The following is a 19,653-nucleotide window of genomic DNA, read 5'->3' as shown; positions in this document are numbered from 1 at the left end:
TTTCTTTAAAGCTGTACACACAGGGAGCATTACAGATCACATTTTACTCACTATGCACATTCAATTGTGACCCAAAGCGGCCAAAACGTGGGTGACCTACACTTCATTTTGTACCTGAATGCATCTTGTGTAGACACAAAAGGAGGACTGAACTGCTGCTCTGCTAATGTGCTGCTAACGCCAAACAACACTTTTATTCCCTGGAAACTTTCTAGGAACATTTCTGTGTAGCTTTCAAATTCTTGTTATTCCTTCATGAGTCATAACTTAATATCTGAAGGAGTTTTGTTTTCAATCATAAAACACTTTTTAAAAATAAAAAATATTCACAGTTGAAAATGTGGAGCCAATAAATGTCAGTTAAGAAATTATCAGAATTGTTGCTGATTGATTTTATGTTGATCGACGACTAATTGATGAACCGATCACTTAAGTAGTAGAATTAGGTTGTGTTTCAGACAGTGACAGTCAGCAGATGATTTTAATAAAACATGAAGAAGCGCTGATACTGCAGCTGACTGACTGCAGCTGTTTTTGATACTGTCACCCGTTTGATTTATATTTTAAGTGTTTTTCTCCCGTAATGCAAACTTGTTGTCTTTTTGAGTAAACTGAATAATCACTCAGCCCTACCTGTGTGCACGCTTTAGAGACTCAGAAAAGAAACTCCTCAAATAGTAGTAGTTGTCCTTGTTTGCCTTGTCTTTCTAAATGAGTTAAATATTGATCCATTCCCCTGCCTCTGTTTTCATGTCTCCCTGTATGCTTCTCATGGTCTCAGTCAGACCTTAGCCAACTTTCTCACTTTCATGTTTTTAGCTTTTCTTTAGTTTTCCCTCAGTAAGCTCCTTCTTCAAAGCTCAGTATTTTTTCACATCATTGTCCATCTCGCCTGCCTGTCCTCTGTCGCTCCTCTGTTTGTCCCAGCTCCTCCAGGGCTTCTTGTTCGTCGTTGTATGGAGCGCAGCCTCGAGCGAGGCCTGACATTTGCTGCACTGCGCAGGGGGGTGCAGAGGTGAGGTGACTGGACTGTAGCGTGGAGGGAGATAACGCAGCAGAGGAGAACTCAACTGCATTACTAATGAGATCTGTTTGACCCAGCGTACCTGCTCCAGCAAAGTTTGGGTTGAAACCTATTCCTGCTGGAGTTTGAGTTGAATTTCAGATGGACTTTTCATTTGGCTCTAAGTGCTGACTTCCTGAAATTGACACATTCATTGTTTGCAAACTGGTGTTATCTTTTCAGCCGGAAAGACAGATTTCCCCGTGGAGCTCGCCTCCTCACAGTCCTAAAGGCTTTAGAGAAAAGCTGGAAGAAAGCATCAGTTCTGTCACTCAGTCCTTTCTTTCAGCCCCTCTGTAAGCTGAAAGTTAAAATCCAGTCACATTCACCATTTAGTTCAACAAGTTTCAGGTTTCATTTTTACGATTTTAAATTGTATTTATTTATTTAGCAGTAGGCTTCATTATAAGCATATTATATTCAAGTCCTAGGCTAGGCCTATTACTGTTCTTGTGTATTTTTTATTAGCAGTGCTGCATTGTGTGGGTTAAAATGGGCTTGGGCTGCTGGACAGAATTTTCAATGTCCTCTGGGCTCTGCAGACAGCTCACCTCCCTGATGATATCACTGATGCTCTGATGGCAGATGGGTACCAATGGTGTTCTGGGTGGTTTTATTGACCTGCTGTAGAATCCTCCTATTCTGGGTTGTGCACATCCCGTAATGCCAGTTTGTCACGTGTCCAGTCAGGATGACTTCTATTGCTCCTCTGTAGAAGCTGACAAGTACATGACACAGGAATTTTACCTTCTTAATAGGGATGCATTGATCCATTGGCCAAAGACCGGAACCAGACGGTTTTCAGCATGACCGGCCCTGACCGGTCAGCATCGCGTATCTTATTCTGTACTCGTCATAATCACACACATGCTCCACACAATGGTTGCATCATGCGTGGAGCAACACAGACAGTAATGTCTCAGACACAACAGCTTCTGGTCACAGACACACACACACTCAAAAACTTCTCACACTGCATTTAGCCCCAGGTTAAGAGGGCTGTTAGCTCTAGGCTAAAACAGCTTTCACATTGGCACAGTCCTGGAACATTCCAACGTGGGATAAGCCCAACTTTAGCCTAGGGCTTGCTTGCCCTGCTCCAGGGCAGGGTTATCTTTAAGTTTGTGGGGTTATCCCGTGAAATCTACTAAACCCAGGGCTAAAAAGTGTCAGTGTGAAACATGGCTAAAAGAGCAGCGTAGTCATGTAACATTCTAAAATGTTCTCATCAGTTGGTGCACTAACAGACATGTAACCCAGGGCTAGAAGAGGTACAGTGTGAATCATATAGCTCTGCCACCCACTAGCCCAGGGTTAAGAAAATGCAAGACACATGCTTGCATGAAGTCATCATTATTGACAAGATTGTGTTTCAGTGTAGATGAACAACAGTAAACTTCCAGCTCTTCATGCTAATGTTAGTCAGCAGCAGACTACTGTTTACAGATTGTCAGTTAAAATCTCACCTCCTGTTCCAGCTGAAGAATAAACAACCTGTGGTGATGTGTCTCCTCAAACATTTTCTCAATCAGACTCAAACTTCTCCTTCTGTTTTTCTCACCGTAGAGTTTGACTACAACGAACTGCTGCACGACGTCTGTCTCCGATTTTTTATCTGCTTCCACATGAAATCACATTTTCTATGAAATTTCATGAACTGTGCTCCCCTCTGGTAAATAAGAAGGTGTGACTGTAATCTGGAGCACTTTTGGTAGTCAGTATTTAGTTATGAACACCCAATTTAATTTTACATTAAAGAAAAATCACAAAAATGTTTGTGTTCTGTTAATTTTAGTTCTGAGAAAGACTAAAAATAGGAATTGGCCAAATCAGAATCAGCAGGTCAGACTCTTAAAAAAAAAACAAAAAACAAAATCAGAAATCGTAATTGACCTAGAAAATTGCCATCGGTGCATCTCTACTTCCTAAGTTTCCTTCCAGCTCTTTCTGAACTTTCTTTACCAGGGCAGAGATGTGTGATGTCCAGGACAGGTTCTCTGTGATGATACATGAGGTGCTCCCTGATATATTTTCATGTTGTAAGAGGTCCCAGGCTGAGAAAAAAATGAGAATCAGTTGGTCATCAGTGGATGACTGACTGGGCTGCTGGATGTTGGTGAGTTAATGTGGAATTTACCATCTCACTTTGTGTGTGTGTGTGTGTGTGTGTGTGTGTGTGTGTGTGTGTGTGTGTGTGTGTGTGTGTGTGTGTGTGTGTGTGTGTGTGTGTGTGTCTTGGTTAATTGCCTCCAGAAGCAGCTTGTAAAATAAATTCCTATCATGTGATAGTGAACTGGGGAAACCAAGGAATGTTTTCACTGAGTAAACCAGTGACCCAGTGGCCTGTGTTTGTTTCTGTGTATATATATGTGTGTGTGTGAGACAGAGAGGTGCAGAGGGCTGCATGCATACAGCAGAGAAACATTACACCATCCCTCTGGTCAAAGTGGCAGTTTACTCAGCACCGCTCCTTGTGTTTATTTCAGTCTCAGTTTGATCTATGTTTATACCACGCATGTACACGGAGGTGTCTGTGTGTGTGTGTGTGTGTGTGTGTGTGTGTGTGTCTCCTGCATGTTTGGGCATGGTGCCGTCCTACCTCACCCTTCTGACGCTAAGCAGCTTTAGCTTGATCACCATCTGTTCTACCAGTCTGTGTTTGTGCACAAAGACTGCCTCACACTCCTCACCCACTCAGGCACACACACACACACACACACACACACACACACACTTGAGCAGCTCTCCTTGTGTTCAGTCCTCAGCCTGTCAGTATTGCACTGTTGGTCTGTTGCAGCCAGGGGTGGTATAGTGTTTAGCCGTGAAATGGGTGCTTTCACATCACCACTGAGGTTGTGCTGAGTGTAATTTGCTGTGGGATGGGTAATTCACACAAGGCTGCAGGTAGTGTTTGTGTCTGCAGTGTGTGTGTGTCTGTGTGTGTGTTGGAGGGGTGCTGTGTGTCCCCGCTCGTTAAAAGCTGCTCCACTGGTGAACCCAGGCAGCTGCTGTGTTTTCTAGTTCACCCACAGGACAGGGACGACAGCATGAAAGAGATGAGAAGCCACAGAAACACAAGGAGGTGAAAGAGCAATATAATCATTGTGACATTCGTTTTTATTCACTCCACTTAACAGGCCTAGTGAAACCATGGTCTTTGAATGTGTGTGTGATCTGTGTCATCTTATGCCGTGCTATGAGTAGATTCTCAAGTATGCATGACACTGTGTAACCTACTTAGTGCTCAATACAATTTGAATTAATATTAGGGCTGCAACTAACTTTCACAGTCGATTAATTGGACAGTTATTTTCCTATTTAATTGATTGATAATCGTTTGCGTATAAAATTGCATAAAATGGTGAATAATATTGACGTAAAGAAACTTGAAAATATTCACATTTAAGAAGCTGAAATCAGAGGATTTTGACTTTTTCTCAAAAATGTACTCAAACCAATTAATCAATTATCAAAATATTCAGCAATTTATTTCCTAATCCATCAGTTATCTAGTTAATTTAATTACTATTCAAACATTCCAACTGCATTTTTGTGAGGTTTGTAAAGTTTTCCAGTCACAAACGGGCCAATGTAAACCAGAACACATGGATGAAAAATCAAACATTACAGCAGCACAGGTTTGGAATAAGGATGTTCCTGATTTTTGAGCTGTCTGCAAGGAGCTAAAGAGGAAGCCCAGAGAGGACAAAAACAAGTCCAGGGACAAGATTGAGGCCAAGATGGGAAAGAACATGATGGAGGAGGTGAAACCATTCAGTGACCCCTTGTTCCCTGTAGATGGGGGGCATTGTCATCCTGGAAGAGACCATTCCCATCAGGATAGAAATGTTTCATCGTGGGATAAAAGTGATCACTGGGGACAACTTCGTATTGATTTGTAGTGACATGCATGCATGTTTGTAAAGAGGCAGTTGTGCTCTGCAACCCAACAATAATATCCCTCTCATAATTGTCTGACTGTTGTCGCTGACAGTGTCTGATCGTGCCCTGCATTGAGACATTCTCAGTCCCCTGAGGAAGAGTTGCACTTATGTTTTTCCTTACATATGCACAAGCATCATAGTCATTAAATGTGAGATGGATGATGCCATTGTCCATCATGATGGCTAACAGTCGTGGACCACTGAGCCCCCTTGAGGTAGTTTATCCCCTCAGAGTAACCATTTTGTTGCCTCATTTCTTCCTTTGACATGTAGGAGAGAAAATAAAAAGAATCTGTTGCTGCTGTTCACTGCACTACGTCTCCATGCCATGTGTATCATTTCCTGATTAAACACAACTAACTTAAAGATGTGATGCAGAAAAAAGACCCTTTCAGACCCAGCAACGATATCATCATCCATGATGATGCTTCTCTATGGACATCATGATATTCCAATTCCGTAGACATCGCCCAACCCTAGTGTGCACTGTCAGCCACAGTTTCTGACCTTATGTGCTGATTTCTTTCCTGTAGATCTAAATGCAGTCACTGGACCTTTTGAAACACTAGCCAACCGAGCTGTCTTTGTGACTGAAGCTCCTGCCAAACATGGACGCTGTCAAAATCACTTTTCCCCTCTCTCTGAACTCTCTGAACTCTGAACAGTTCAAAATTAAGTTTGTAGTCTGGAAGAACAACTGGAACATGGTCCCATGTGGAAAAGGACCCTCAAGTGCTTTCCTTTTGCCACCGTGACGCAAAATCAGAATCATTTGAGTCTGCTCAGTATTTTTATACATGCCACAGGGTAGGGCTGCACAATGCATTGCAATATTATTGAAACTGGAATATGGCTAAGTGGAATATTCAAATCACAGGACCAAATTGCAATTTTTTGATGAAAGAAAAACCTGTGAGAAAACAGCATTATAATATAATGAGGTAATGTAGTGCTGCAGAGATGTCCTGGCCTAAAAATCTTCACCAGATGAAAGAAAACATGTTTGTTTGGTACAGACCCCAACATATGTCACATCATCATGATTTTTTTTCTTCAGTAAAAATGAAAATTATAATGCAAAAATGATCATTCCCACTAATCAGATCACATATTTCAGTTTCAGAAACAATTGCAGACTTTTTTCTACCACATCATGCAACCCTGTAAGAGAGCATGATTAGATGTTAATTGTTTATTTGTAGTGTGCAGTCATCCTGTGTGGAAGCTGCGTATTTGTTATATTTCTCCACTCACATTTTCCTTTGTTTTGTCACCCGTCTGTATATGTGTTATGTTAATTTTTCTTCTTTTATGGCTGCTTGTGTTTAAGACATTGAACATTTAAGAGCATTCTTTTTTTTGTAACTTACGTGTCATGTATTAAACACACACACACACACACACACTTTGTGATTATCTCATGGCCTAATGATCCACACCATTAAACCCCATCACCAATGTCCAGAAATAACTTCATGACAGTGTGTGCTGCTTTCCCATGTATTAATCTGTCACATTATAGTATAAGCCCTGCTGACCTGTCCGTGGTGTTTCCCTGCCTTTCACCCAGTGCATGCTGGGATAGGTTCCAGGAATCAGCAAGTATAGAAAGTAGATGGATGGGATTATGTGCCTTTTACTGCCAGCGTGTTTGCCTGTGCGTCTATTCTTACACAAGATCCATTGCTTCATTTATCTGTATCTGCAGCAGCTCCCCTCCTTCCTCCCTGCTGCTGAACCTCATTTTCCCAACACACACATTCACTTCATCACACGCATTATTCTCCTGTGTGTACAGGTCAGATCAAGCCCATTACCCCAGTGCTGTGAGTGCAGTTGTAGCCAGGAGCTTTATTTAGGTGCTATGTGTACTGCACTGTAACCCTGACCTGCTGCCTTGTTAATTCTAACCCGCAGCCCTTGAGTGGTAGACCTCTGTTTATCCCATTGACTGAATGGGATGATACACTCACTCTGCAGGAGGGATGATTCAATTTGTGAACTCTCCAACCTCAGCAATGAGAACCAAAGTGTAGTCCTGGCTTCCCTGCATGTGCCGACACGCTGCTATACATAGTGTTATGTAGGAAACAAGCGTAACCCACACTCAGCCTGACTACTCTGTGTTGGGGTTTTTTGCCTCTTGGGTTAACATTTTTTACATAACTTTGATGCATCCAGTAGTAAGAGGAGGAGTTGCAGTAAGGAAAGGCGAGAAGGCTAGTAGTTGATTGACAAAATAACCAGCCCATTAGCAATGAACCCCAGACAGGCAAGCCTCTGTTTTTCCATGTTTTTTCTCTGACATTTGAACCCTGGGCTCAGGTAGACAGTTTATTTACCTCAGCCCAGCTGATGGAAACACCCAATTCACATCCTATTGTTGTGCCGTTTCTAACACTGGCTCTAACTCTGCTTTATTGTGGAATCCAATGATTGCAAAATGCAGATGTTACTAGGTATGCGTCCCATATCTCTGGCTCTGAAAATCTGAAAGGATGCAGTTAGGTCACTATCAACACTTTCAGGGAATAGTTTAAAAAACTGTGAAACCAGTACCAGTACCCTTAAAGTTATACTCGGTTTGGGTGGTATCAGTATCAAGATATTGTGGTATTCCAGGGTATTTAGAAGTATCAAAGGTATGATTTTCAATACCGTCATTGTGAATAAAGTTATCTAAAACATAGGAGTCGCTGTGTTTTTTAATTGATGGAAATAATAAAATAAAATGAAAATAATTTATTACAATAGGGAACTTCACCAACTGAAGAATTATTTGGAGGTGGAAACTAGCTTGTCATTTCTGCTCTCAAATAACTTGTTTTGTCTAAAACACAAAGATAATCCATTTACTGTTAGAGAGGAGTAAAGAAACCATAAAATCATAAAATTCACATTTGAGAAGCTGAAATCAGAGAATTTGGACTTTTTTAAAATTAAATATTGATTTGTTAATCGGATAATAATTGATTAATCTTTACATCTCTAAGATAGATAGATATGAAATCATGAAATTATTGCCACACATGGCTTTATTTTAACATGACTTCTTCCAATTATGAAAGCATCTCCGTTCAGGCAAATGATGTGTTGGTATCCACAGCAACAGTGTCATGGAGTCCTTTGGAATAAGGGTGCTTATGTCCTATGTATTCATTATTCTATGGGCCATAAGTATTTAAACTCACCAAGACTCGTCTAAGAAGGCTAATTGTATATTAGCCACAAAGCATTGTAATCTAGGCAACGTCATATATGCTATCACTAGCTTTTAACAATTATTTTTTCATAAAAAATGTCAACATATACCGTGTACCCCTGTGAAATGTTAGGAAGGTATGAAAAAATAGGTACCACCCAAGCCTTAGTGGTACACATATGATATTGGACTGCTGGTCATCAGGTGGACAGAAACACAGCTCCAAATAAATGCTGATGTTGTTCTGCGTCTGCAGGATGTCTCATTAAATTAACTATGTCTGTGTGCTCCTCAACATTTTTTCAAGTGACAAGATTGTGACAGGATAATATCCAAATTCTCTGATTTCAACTATTTTTAAAGTTTTGAGCACTTTATTCGAAATCAAAGCACTTTTCAAACCTTGAAAAAGCTGCATTTTCAAGGATTTCCAGCAGCTGTAAAACTGGATTATGACAAAGCAATGTTGAGTAACGCTGCATATTAACATACAGCATTCAACTTTGATGACCATTTACGCACAGAGCCAAATGTTACAAAGCTCACTCCTCTAATCAAGCGTGTAACGTGTGGAGAAAATACTCATCTTTTTTTGTAAGTTTCTCTGCTTTCCCAGATTTGTCCCAGATACCATATCATTGTGTCCCCTGTGCTATTTTCTGCTCAAATAACCACAATGAGGTTAACGTAATACCTGCAGCTCCCCTCAGCTCTACGAAGCGTGTTATCATCTTTCAGCTCACTGTTTTGGTTTTATCCCACATCTCATCTGTTGTGGTTCACTTACCATCCTAGTCTGTTGTTTCTAGCCTCAGCACTCAGCTGAATTCAGCAATAAAGCGCTGAAAAATTAAATGCAAGTGTGTGTTACCTGCCCAGCACCAAACAGCTGTCGAGTATAATGGAGGCATTTAGTAGTTAGATATTTCTCTCAGGAGTTGTTAGAGAACACAACCAAGCTGAAAGAGACTGAATATGGGACTGATGGTCAACATTAGGACAGAAACACAACTCAAAAGTAGAGAAGGCACTTTCTGAACATATTGTGCATGTGAATGTTTGCTGTTGAAATGCTGATGCTGAGCTGCATCTCTGGTTTGAGAAGCTGAACAATACCCAGAATCTTTGAAAGATGTGGAATTTTTTAAGGTTTGTTTAAAGTCTGACGCTAAGCTGAAGGGGGTGAAGGTTTACTAATTTACTTCCATTGTAACTAAGCTTCAGAGAACGTTGAATATTTTGAATAGTTTTAATAGGATTTGGAAGTCGAATGAAAGACAAAATGTGTGAAAGACTTTCTAACTGAAAGTAGGAATGAGTAGTTACAAGTTGAAAAACTGGGGAAAGGGGAACATTTCACAGAAAATGTTGAATATTTTAAAAAGTATGAAAGACCTAAATCTAAATAATAGCAACCATGTCGTGATCGAATATTTTGGCGTTCAAATAACATTTCCACACTGAAAAATGTGGAACTAGTTAGGTGCCAAAAACTATTGGGTAAATGCTGATGTTGTCTGCTGGATGTGTAATTAAATAAGCTAACATGTCCACCATGTGGAGGTGATAATATGTGTTGTGTTTACAGCTCGTTCCTGCTGCAGGGATCAGGTACAACAAACCACATGTTAAATGTTTTATTTTCCATCTGTGTTGTGTTCAGGGGTCCCTTCAGCGTGGTGAGAAGATGCATCAACCGAGAGACGGGGCAGCAGTTTGCTGTCAAAATCGTAGATGTGGCCCAGTTCACCTCCAGTCCTGGACTCAGTACAGAGGGTAAGAGGTCACTCTCTGTTTGTGTCCCACTGTTCTGTCTCTCTGTCTGTGTCTCACTGTCTGCTGTTTCCTCTGGCTCATAAACACAACAGAAGATAATTGCTTTTCAACAATCTTTTATTCATCCCACTGTGTTACACAAGGAGAGGTCAGACACTTGTCCTTGTTTATGTGAGAGTGTGTCCTGTTTGCTCTAAACAAATGCGATGAACACACTTTCTGTTTTCCACACTGGCCCACTTCTCACTCACTCACTTTCTCACAGCCACACTGGGAGTTTCCCAGTTCAACAGTAGGTTGCACCAACTGGTCTTAACCAGTGTTGGGAGAGTTACTTTTTACTCTGATACAGTTACTAATTACCTGTTAAAAATGTTGTCAGTAACGTAATCCATGTATCACAATATAAGTAACTTGTAACTTGAATACTTTCCATTACTTTTGGATTACCTCAGTCTAAAATATGGTGCAATCTTTCAGCCTGATATAGTGTTTATAGGGATGCAACTAATGATTATTTTAATCATCAATTAATCAGTCCATTATTTTTTCAATCGACTAGTTGTTTGGTCCATGAAATGTAAGAAAGTTGATCAGTCCAAGATGACGAGATGTTTAGTTTTGTCCACACCTCTATTCAGTTCACTGTCAGAGAGGAGTAAAGAAACTGAAATCAGATTTTTTTTTTTACTCTAAATTAAAAAATCGAATGAATCGATTATCAAAGTAGATGCAGATTCATTTAATAGTCGCTTTATGAAAGATTAATAATTGTGGTGTTTTATGTTTGTTCTTAGGTGTATTAGTTTTTGTTGCGTGTTATGATTGATTGATTGTTTGATTGATTTAAAAATAAAAAAATTGAAATTTCCACCCAGTGAGGCATTTTTTCACTGAAATGAATTCATAACTGTGTGCTTACTGCACATGGTAGTATATCATTCTTTATTTTAAATTAGAATCCTGCTAATCATAATGGAATACATTTACCTTTTTTTGTACACAGTAATCCGTTACTTCCCAAGCCCAGGCCAATTTAGCAGTTAGGACCAGGCTTAGTAAAGACCAGAATTTAGAAGTGACTTTATGTCAGTTGCACCAAACAGACTGAAGGCTCGTCTTAACTTCACCCAGTCTTAGCGATGTGTGTTCATGTGAATGCTCCTAAGACTATGGCTGTTGTTATCCTAGCAAAGCGTTTGCTAGAATACATTATTAAACAATGTTCAGCTGTCTTGCTGATTTTTAGCGTATCATTTCTAATTTCTGGCAACATTATGGAGGATTAAAGATAAAGAAACACCAGCGCAAGAAAATGCTGTCCAATGTAGGCTAATAAACAGAAGAAGCAGTCGACTTGGAGAGAAATAACAGAGGAAATAAATGGTTGTTGAGATAAAATGGATGGACAGATATTAGTGAAGTATCAGTGTCAATTCATTTGGCCACTGAACTAGTAATGGGAATCTCCCCAGACTCCCTTAACAATCAAAATTTTATTAAGTGGAGAGAAACTCCAAACGTTGTCTGTGACAAATTCTTAGGATGTAAATTCTACAAATGTTATTTAATTTTTATATCTGATGTTAATTCTGACTCAATATCATTCATTTCTCGTCTGCATTACTTTAATTTTCCACACAGTTCTGTTGAATAACTCATCTCCTCGAGTGTTCATGGTGCAGAATAGAAGGTATCTGTGACCAGAGGCTTTATTAATCAGGCTAGAGTTTCACTTTTTACATCTGCTCCTGACAAGGTGTATGATTTATACCCAGCCATAGCAAGAGGAAGGCTTCAACCTAGATGGTACAACCAGCATAACTCTTAGCTCAAACTTCCAAGTAAGAGTAAGTGAGTTCTGTTGGTGCAACTGACCCCTGCTGCTGTCTTTGGGCTGTTTCACCAAAGCAGGTAATTATAAAAGCATGATGAGTTCATCTTGCGAGAAAATGTTAGCAAAGAAGTAGAGTGTCCCTCCACTGCACCATTTTATTCTTCAAATAATGTAAGAGACTAACTAATAAAAGTAAAAAAGAAGTGCTACTTAACTACTCGCCTTAATTACACAGGTGTTGGTATGTCTGTAATCCAGAGAAATGCTGCTGAATATCGTCTAGACGAATCAGGCAGAGGTCTTATCAGATACCTGCCACTGCCTGAAGGAGCAGTGGAGAGAGGGGGATGGAGAGAACAAGAAAGGAGGAGAGATTCAAAGAAAGATATTTGGATGGTGTGTGTGTGTGTGTGTGTGTGTGTGTGTGTGTGTGTGTGTGTGTGTGTGTGTGTGTGTGTGTGTGTGTGTGATAAGACTGAAATTATCAGTGGAACTGAGAGATTCAGAGGACTGCAGGACTTTGTTTGAGAAAGAGAACGTGGTCTGCTGTGAGACAGGTTTGCTGCAGTGCATACACAGAGCAGGTATTTTTAGAAAGCAATAAATGTGCCAGCAATACATGACCGTTTTCCCCAGCATTCATGTGTAGCTGTGTTGTATGGAGCCATATGTTCTTATTGTTAAAATAGAACATAGAAAAGCAACAGCATGCAGGCAAGAGTCATTTTCCTCAAAGACATACTCCTGACTTATGTTCACTTTATGTAATTACAAACATTACCAAGACTATAATTGTAATGTAATGCCTGTGTGTTCCCAGCCTCTACAGGGCTCCTACAACTGCTGGAAATCCTTGAAAATGCATGAATTATAATGTAGGTTTCCATTTTTGAAAAGAGCTTGGGTTTTTGGAAAAAATGCTTGAAACTTCTTGAAATTGTAATTTTATTACTTTCACAATAAATTGCTGTCTGACTGAATAGTTTATTTTTTAGATAAAGAAATAAAATAAGTTAAAGAGATACATTTCTTTTGCCTTTTGCACAAAATGAAGACGCTGGAGCCTCGCTTGCCACTCAACACTCACAATGTTCAGGGAAGTTGCAATTTCAATGAGTGTTGGCTTGAAAATGAAAAACTGGGAAAAGAAAGAAAAATATTTTATTGAAGTTGAAGTTATTGTCCAGTAGTTGTTTGTGTGATTGTTTTATATTGGCTCAGCCAGGTTTTACAAAATGTAGGGCTGCAACTAACAATTATTTACAGTGTTGATTAATCTGTCAATTATTTTCTTGACTAATCAATTACATGTTTGGTCCATAAAATGTCAGAAAATGTTTAAAATGTTGATTATTGTTTCCCAAGATGACGTCCTCAAATGTCTTGTTTTGTCCACAACTCAAAGATATTCAGTTTACTGTCAGAGAGGAGTAAAGAAACCAGAAAATATTCATATTTAAGAAGATGAAATCTTTAAACATTTTTCTTCTTAAAAAACTGATAAATCAATTATCAAAATAATTTGAGATTAATAATAATAATTAATAATAATTGATTAATAATGATGAATTGATTAATTGTGCCAATAGGATGCCAAGTCTCCTTACAGACAGGCATCACATTTTGAAACATGAAACATTGTTGTGTTTTCCTTTAATTTGTCTCCCCTCTTCAGAATTCTGTTATGAAACGTAATTTTGGTTGTTTATAGCACAACATCTGTTTTAAACATTTTGAGTGTGTATATAAATATGCCATTTACTAGACCTGCTAGGTACTGGAAAACTTTGGAAAAGCTCAGGCTAAATTAGAGTTAGAGATATAGAAAACAGCTTAATAAGAAGAAAGGGGAAAGAAATAGCTGCTTCTATCCAGATGTATTGCTAATTTTAACTGAATTTTGAATAAATTAGCAAAGTACTTTTTCCACTACCATGTATGCAGTTTTTTTTTTTTTTTTTTTTTGGTTCATCCCAGCTTTTTTTTTTTTTTAAGTCCAAGGTGATCTCTTTAAATTGTCTCATTTTGTCACTCCTAAGCCCAAAGATATTCACTTTAATATGATAATTCACAGAGAAAAGTTGGAAATCTCCATATTTAAGAGGCTGGAAAAAAAAGAAAACAACAAAGGAAAATAATAGAATCTCTCCAGTTTTAAACAACCTTCACAGCCGCTGGAGTATAGATTTCTGAGTTTACAAGGTGCACTTGAATTCACCATGAAGTCCTTGTGGGTGTCAGTGGGTTTTGCTGCACAAAGTGATGCAGATTACAGTTTATGAGGTGAAAATGAATGCACTCTGAAGTCTCTGTCCTTGTGTGTGTGTGTGTGGCATAGTTTTTTTTATCATGATTATTTACCCAACAGCATTGGACAGCATTTTTAGATTTACTCACCACAACAGAAAATCTGCCCGCATTTGACTCTTGGTGGATATTAATTTTTGACCCTGCTGCTTCATCTTTTGATCAGTCTTTGCAACCACCGATCAAACTGTTTAGAATTAATATCAGCAGATACAGGGGTTATGATTCAATGCAATGTGTATTGTGATGTTGTCAGCAAGATGACATATTGTTTTTTCATCTAATTTTAGGAAACTGTCAAAGTGTAAAGGACACACCAGAATATGCAAAAATTCAATTAAAAAGTTTACTTTTTAATGCAGTCAGATCAGTGAAGATAGATATCAACAGTGCTATGTAGGGGTCAGTGTTTTAAACACAGCACAAAATGAACCACTGTCACTAATCTTTACATGAATCACAACATCACAATACAGGGTTTTTGAGAATTGATACAGTATCACAAAGTATAATATTGCGACACTCAGTACACCCCTAACATTGTGACTGGCTGTTTGAGAACCACCTGTATTGTAATTGGTTGTTTTAAAAACCCCTTTGTGCTGTGGGTGGCTGATGGAGCACCACTTGTGTTGTGATTGGTTGTTTTAAAAACCACTTGTGTTGTGACTGGTTGTTTTAAAAACCTCACATGTTGTGATTGGTTGCTTGAAAACCTTGTTGTGTTGTGATTGGCTGATGGAGCACCACCTATGTTCTGATTGTTGCTTTAAAAACCACTTGAGTTGTAATTGGTTGTTTTAAAACCCACCTGTGTTATGACTGGCTGTTTAAGAACTGCCTGTGTTGCGATTGGTTGTTTTCAAAATCACATGTTGTAATTGGCTGTATAAAAACGCACCTGGCTGATGGAGCACCACTTGTGTTGTGATTGGTTGAGTCTGATTGATTTTAAAGAACACCTGCGCTGTGATTGGCTATTTTAAAAACCACCCACGCTGCAACTGGGTTTTTAAAAACCCATCTGTGTTGTGATTGGCTGTTTAAAAACTACCTGTGTTGTGTTGTGATTGTGTTTGTTTTAAAAACAACGTGCGTTGTAATTGGCTGATAGAGCACCACCTGTGTTGTGATTGGCTGTTTTAAAGATAAATAACACCACTGCTATCTAGAGGTTGGGGGTCTAAACAAACAAAATGAACCACTGCCACAAATTTTTGCATGTATGAAGACATCACAATAGATGTTTTTGAGAACTGATTCAGTATCACAGAACATCATATCTTGACTCTGTATCAGTATATCGATATTTTCTTACAGCCCCAGTGATGAAAAGCTGGTTTGACAGATCACAGCAAACTCCTAAATGAGTTTTTCATCGTAGCTTGTCTAACGGTACACCAGAGCAATTTCTCTTCATTGGTCAGCATTTATGATCACACATGTACAGTTGTTTTTGTGTCACTGTGTGTGTCTGTGTGTGAATGTATGTGCACACACGTGCTACATGGTCAGCACACTCTCCAGTCATTTATATCCAATCACAGCCCCTCCTCTGTAGCGCTCAGGAATCCATCACACTGTGCGCACCCTCCAGACACCAGCCGGCTGCTCTCACTGTTGATGTGTTTTTATTTTCCCTCTGTCTTGTTGCCTGTAGAAAGCAGAGCAGTTTCACTTGAGCGGGCAGCTGTAACACGGCACCACAGTAAACAAGCAGGAGCACACACACACACACACACACACACACACTCACACACACCCTGCATAGAGCTCAGACCAAGGGAAGTGGGTCAAATGGTTCGTGTCTTGGCAATGGATTGGCCAGCAGGGGCCTGACACAAAGACACACACACACACACACACACACACACACACACACCAGCTTGTTTCTCCAGCCTGTTCGGAGGTCTGTCTGACGAATAGGTCAGCCCTCTGAGGGGATGAGAGAGAAAAGCTAACCAGAGAATGAGCAAAATTCATCATGTGCCATCGCCTACTCACTTCCCGCCGCCTCTTTCATTCCTCCACCTCCCTCATTCCTTCACACTCTCATTTTCTTCTCTGCACTTGTGTGCCTTTCTCTGTATCCCTCTGCTCATCATTTCCTTTACCTCCTCCTTGTTTGTCTCTTCTCACCTCCTCCGTCGAGTCAGCACTGTCTTTGTCTGTTTTCGGCTGTTTCTATTAGATTGTTGTGACATTCTGTCCTAAATGTCTGTAAAACCACTGTCAGGTCTCGCACATGCAGTAGCCTAACACATGCACACACACACACACACACACACACACACACACACACACACAGAGCTCTGTGTGGTGTAGCTGTGGTAGCAAGGCCTCCTCCCTCTGCAGGCTTTGGCTCCCAGCAGGAAGAACAGAGATCACTGTAGAGATCACATGTGTTTATCACCTCCTCCCTCTCTATCTCCTTTTCTCTTTTCTCGTTCTGCTTTTCTCTCCCCCACTGATTTTAATTTTGATATAGTTTCCTTTTTTTTCCCCTAAAAGCTCCAGTTGCTCTGCATGAAGACACTCACAGCTGTTTATCTTAGTTTTGTTTATTAGGATTCCCATTAGCTGCAGCAAATGCTGCCGCTAGTCTTACTGGGGTCTGACACCTATGCATCAAATTATATAGTACATAATAATACAAACATTACAACATAAATAGACAGCAAAACAAAACACACAGCACACACAGGATGTTCTTGGGGACTAATTTCCCTCTCGATTAAATGCAAAATTTAATTCAGACTGGATGACTACAGTTAGAAAACAGAGCAGTTAAAATTGAGCACAATTTATTAACTGATAATGTTAAACACTGTCCAAAAATTACTGTGTGTATTAAGAGCCATTTGAAACTGTTATTCACAGCCAAACCGTATTTTAAATGCTGCTGAAATGTGTGCCACTTTGCACTATGCAATACAAACATCCCACATTAATCTACAAAACATGACAACTCACTAAGTGCTTCATGTGTTTTAGTGATAATTTAAATTAGGCTTGGGTTGTATAAAGGTAGTACAGTATAACAGGATATTAAGAAATCTGTCCCTGTTCTGGACTGTGTTGGATTCAGTCCAGGTGATAAAGATGAACTCACAAACAGTGCATGTAGACTACTGACTGGTCAGAGTAGCATTTCATTGTGAGAGCATCACAGAGGGCGAGGGGCAGACTAATTACTGGTGACAGAGGTATAGTAAATGTGCACTGAGCAGTGAAGTTGTTACTCTGTCAGAAAATGCACAGAGACTGTAAATTTACAGTTTAAGTATGAGTTATTCAGTGAATAAAGGTTGCATCTTCTCAAGTCTGAAGTGGAGCTCCTGTGTGTGCGTGTGTGTGTGTGTGTGTGTGTGTGTGTGTGTGTGTGTGTGTGTGTGTGTGTTGATTCCCAGCTGTAGGAATAGTGCCGCTACGATGATCAGCTCTGCCTAAGTTGTAGGAGTATTAAGTACACAAGAGTATAGTGTAGTTGAGCTGTTACACAAATACCACCTAATACCATATACCTTGATAAAATGGCAAGAGGGCATGAAGGTATGAAAGAATGGATACAACCCAAGTCTATTTTAAATCAGATTTTACTGTTTTCTTGTGTGATATGTCTGGTGAGTGAATTACATTCATACTTTGCTCTGTACATGGCTATTTGTTGCTAGCCTTTGTCTTTACTTTTGGTAAAGTAATATTACCTGCGGTAGCATGTCTGGTTAATGTATTTATGTTTATCTGTAATCAAAGATAAGTTGTGATATAAAATAAACAAGATCTTTGTAACAGAGACCGTTCTAATAAATACTAATAATGAATAGAACAGTCTGTCCTTTACAGATAATCACTGAAGACTCTTCTGCATTCTAACAACATTCATTATTAAAATGCAGTACTGTGCCTGCTGCTCGATTCTGTATCATTTGTAATGTCCTTATCATGAGCTGTGGAGAGCACTGCCTGTAAAGCATGACTGAATAAATAAAGATGTAAACAGAAGCAATGGGACACATTTTCCACTGTGTGCAGGGATCTGCCATCACCATCACCATGAATACTTCCTTGCTTGACCAGCTATTCTAGGCTTGGGTGGTATATATTTTTCATACCTTTTTGATATTTGTCTGGGGTATTATGGCAGTATTTGTGTAAAACTTGTGTAAAATGATTGATTATCATAACGATGCTATCTTAGTTGGGAACCGCACACACAATTAGGTTGAAATAAGGGTCCATCACCACATATTCTCCCTGACGATTGTTCCACCTTTGAAAACTCTGCCTCTCTCCCTCTCCCTCATCCTCCATCCATCATTTAGCTTGTTGGCACTCGGCTGATGAGACCTGCTGTATGTACATGTCATAAGATTGCCCACCTAGGTCAAAAAAATAACTCGATTACTTCAAATAATAACTGTAATATAATTTTGTTTTGGAAAGTTAAATCCCTTCCACTACTCATCACCGGAAAAAGTAATGATATTACTCTATCTATTACTGAGTAATAGATTACTGCCCAACACTGGTCTCGTGTGGTTCAAATTTCCATGTGAAGTCTTGGGTTATTAATATACATCAGACTAACAGTACATCATCCAGCCCAAGTCGGCAAAGCCACGCCCCCTCCTGGGGTAAATTTCATAAAATGGGAGAGACTTAAAACCTGTGTAGCAGGTTGTAAAACAACTAAACACAAATCCTTCATGCTCTCTTGTTCCACATCCTTCCTGGGAAGGAAGGGATCTCAAAAAGAGAGCAGTAAGAATGTCTGAGCCTCCAGAGAACAGTAACTATTATCTACTATTACTCATCTGAACTGAAGTTCAGAACTGAAGAAGCCTCTTGGATGAGAGGCAAAACATCTTTAAGAACTCAAGCAAGTCCAGTTGCCTACAATGACCTGGATGACTGAGACTCTTCACAGACATGTAACTGCTCCTACTGATGGAGAACTAATGTTAGCTTGAGTGTGAGGCTGCTGGAGTTCAGTCACAACATTACAGCACAGCAGCATCAGACTGACTAAATCTCAGTCCAGCTCAGATCAGCAGTTCTCTGTTGGCAGGTGGCGTTATTTACAGACAACACTGAGCCTAATGACACCTGATGATTCGTTATAAGCAGTGTGTGGCCACTGTGTTGGCTCATTGATGCATTTAGAAAGGGGAAGACTGAATGAGCATGAGGGCTGATTAGGGATGATAACGATTTATCAATGATCAATCAGTGGTTAAGGGTTCTTTTGTTTTCCATGTTATCTGATATTTAATTATATGTGTTTGATATAATATAATACTGTATAAGCATATTTAGTTTTTTTTATAATGATTAATCAATTAATTGCTTATTTACATAACCAATGATCAATTAAGGAAAATGCTTACAATTTGCAACCTTAGGGCTGACCAATTGAACGTAATTTATTAAGATATTGTGAATGTAAGGCCACAGAATAATTATTAGGTCTGTCTGTAAAACAAAGGTTGGTTTTGTTAACATGAATTCATATAAAATCGTC

At 39.4% G+C, this 19,653-nt stretch overlaps 1 protein-coding gene across 6 annotated transcripts in view; it reads left to right on the top strand.

Moving 5' to 3' along the window:
* The window catches only part of caska (calcium/calmodulin-dependent serine protein kinase a), a 226,006-nt gene that overhangs the window by 80,390 nt on the left and 125,963 nt on the right, over nt 1-19,653 (top strand). For all 6 annotated transcript variants that reach the window (XM_084724344.1, XM_084724346.1, XM_084724343.1 and 3 more), the window contains exon 2: nt 9,873-9,985. In XM_084724344.1, the coding sequence (XP_084580470.1) occupies nt 9,873-9,985 (113 nt within the window). The remainder of the gene's footprint in view (nt 1-9,872; nt 9,986-19,653) is intronic.

This window comes from Lutjanus erythropterus, chromosome 8 (genome assembly GCF_056507025.1).
Source record: "Lutjanus erythropterus isolate fLutEry1 chromosome 8, fLutEry1.hap2, whole genome shotgun sequence".
Taxonomy (NCBI): Eukaryota; Metazoa; Chordata; class Actinopteri; order Lutjaniformes; family Lutjanidae; genus Lutjanus; species Lutjanus erythropterus.
Note: the sequence above shows the minus strand (reverse complement) of the source record. Positions and strands in the feature narration are given on the sequence as shown.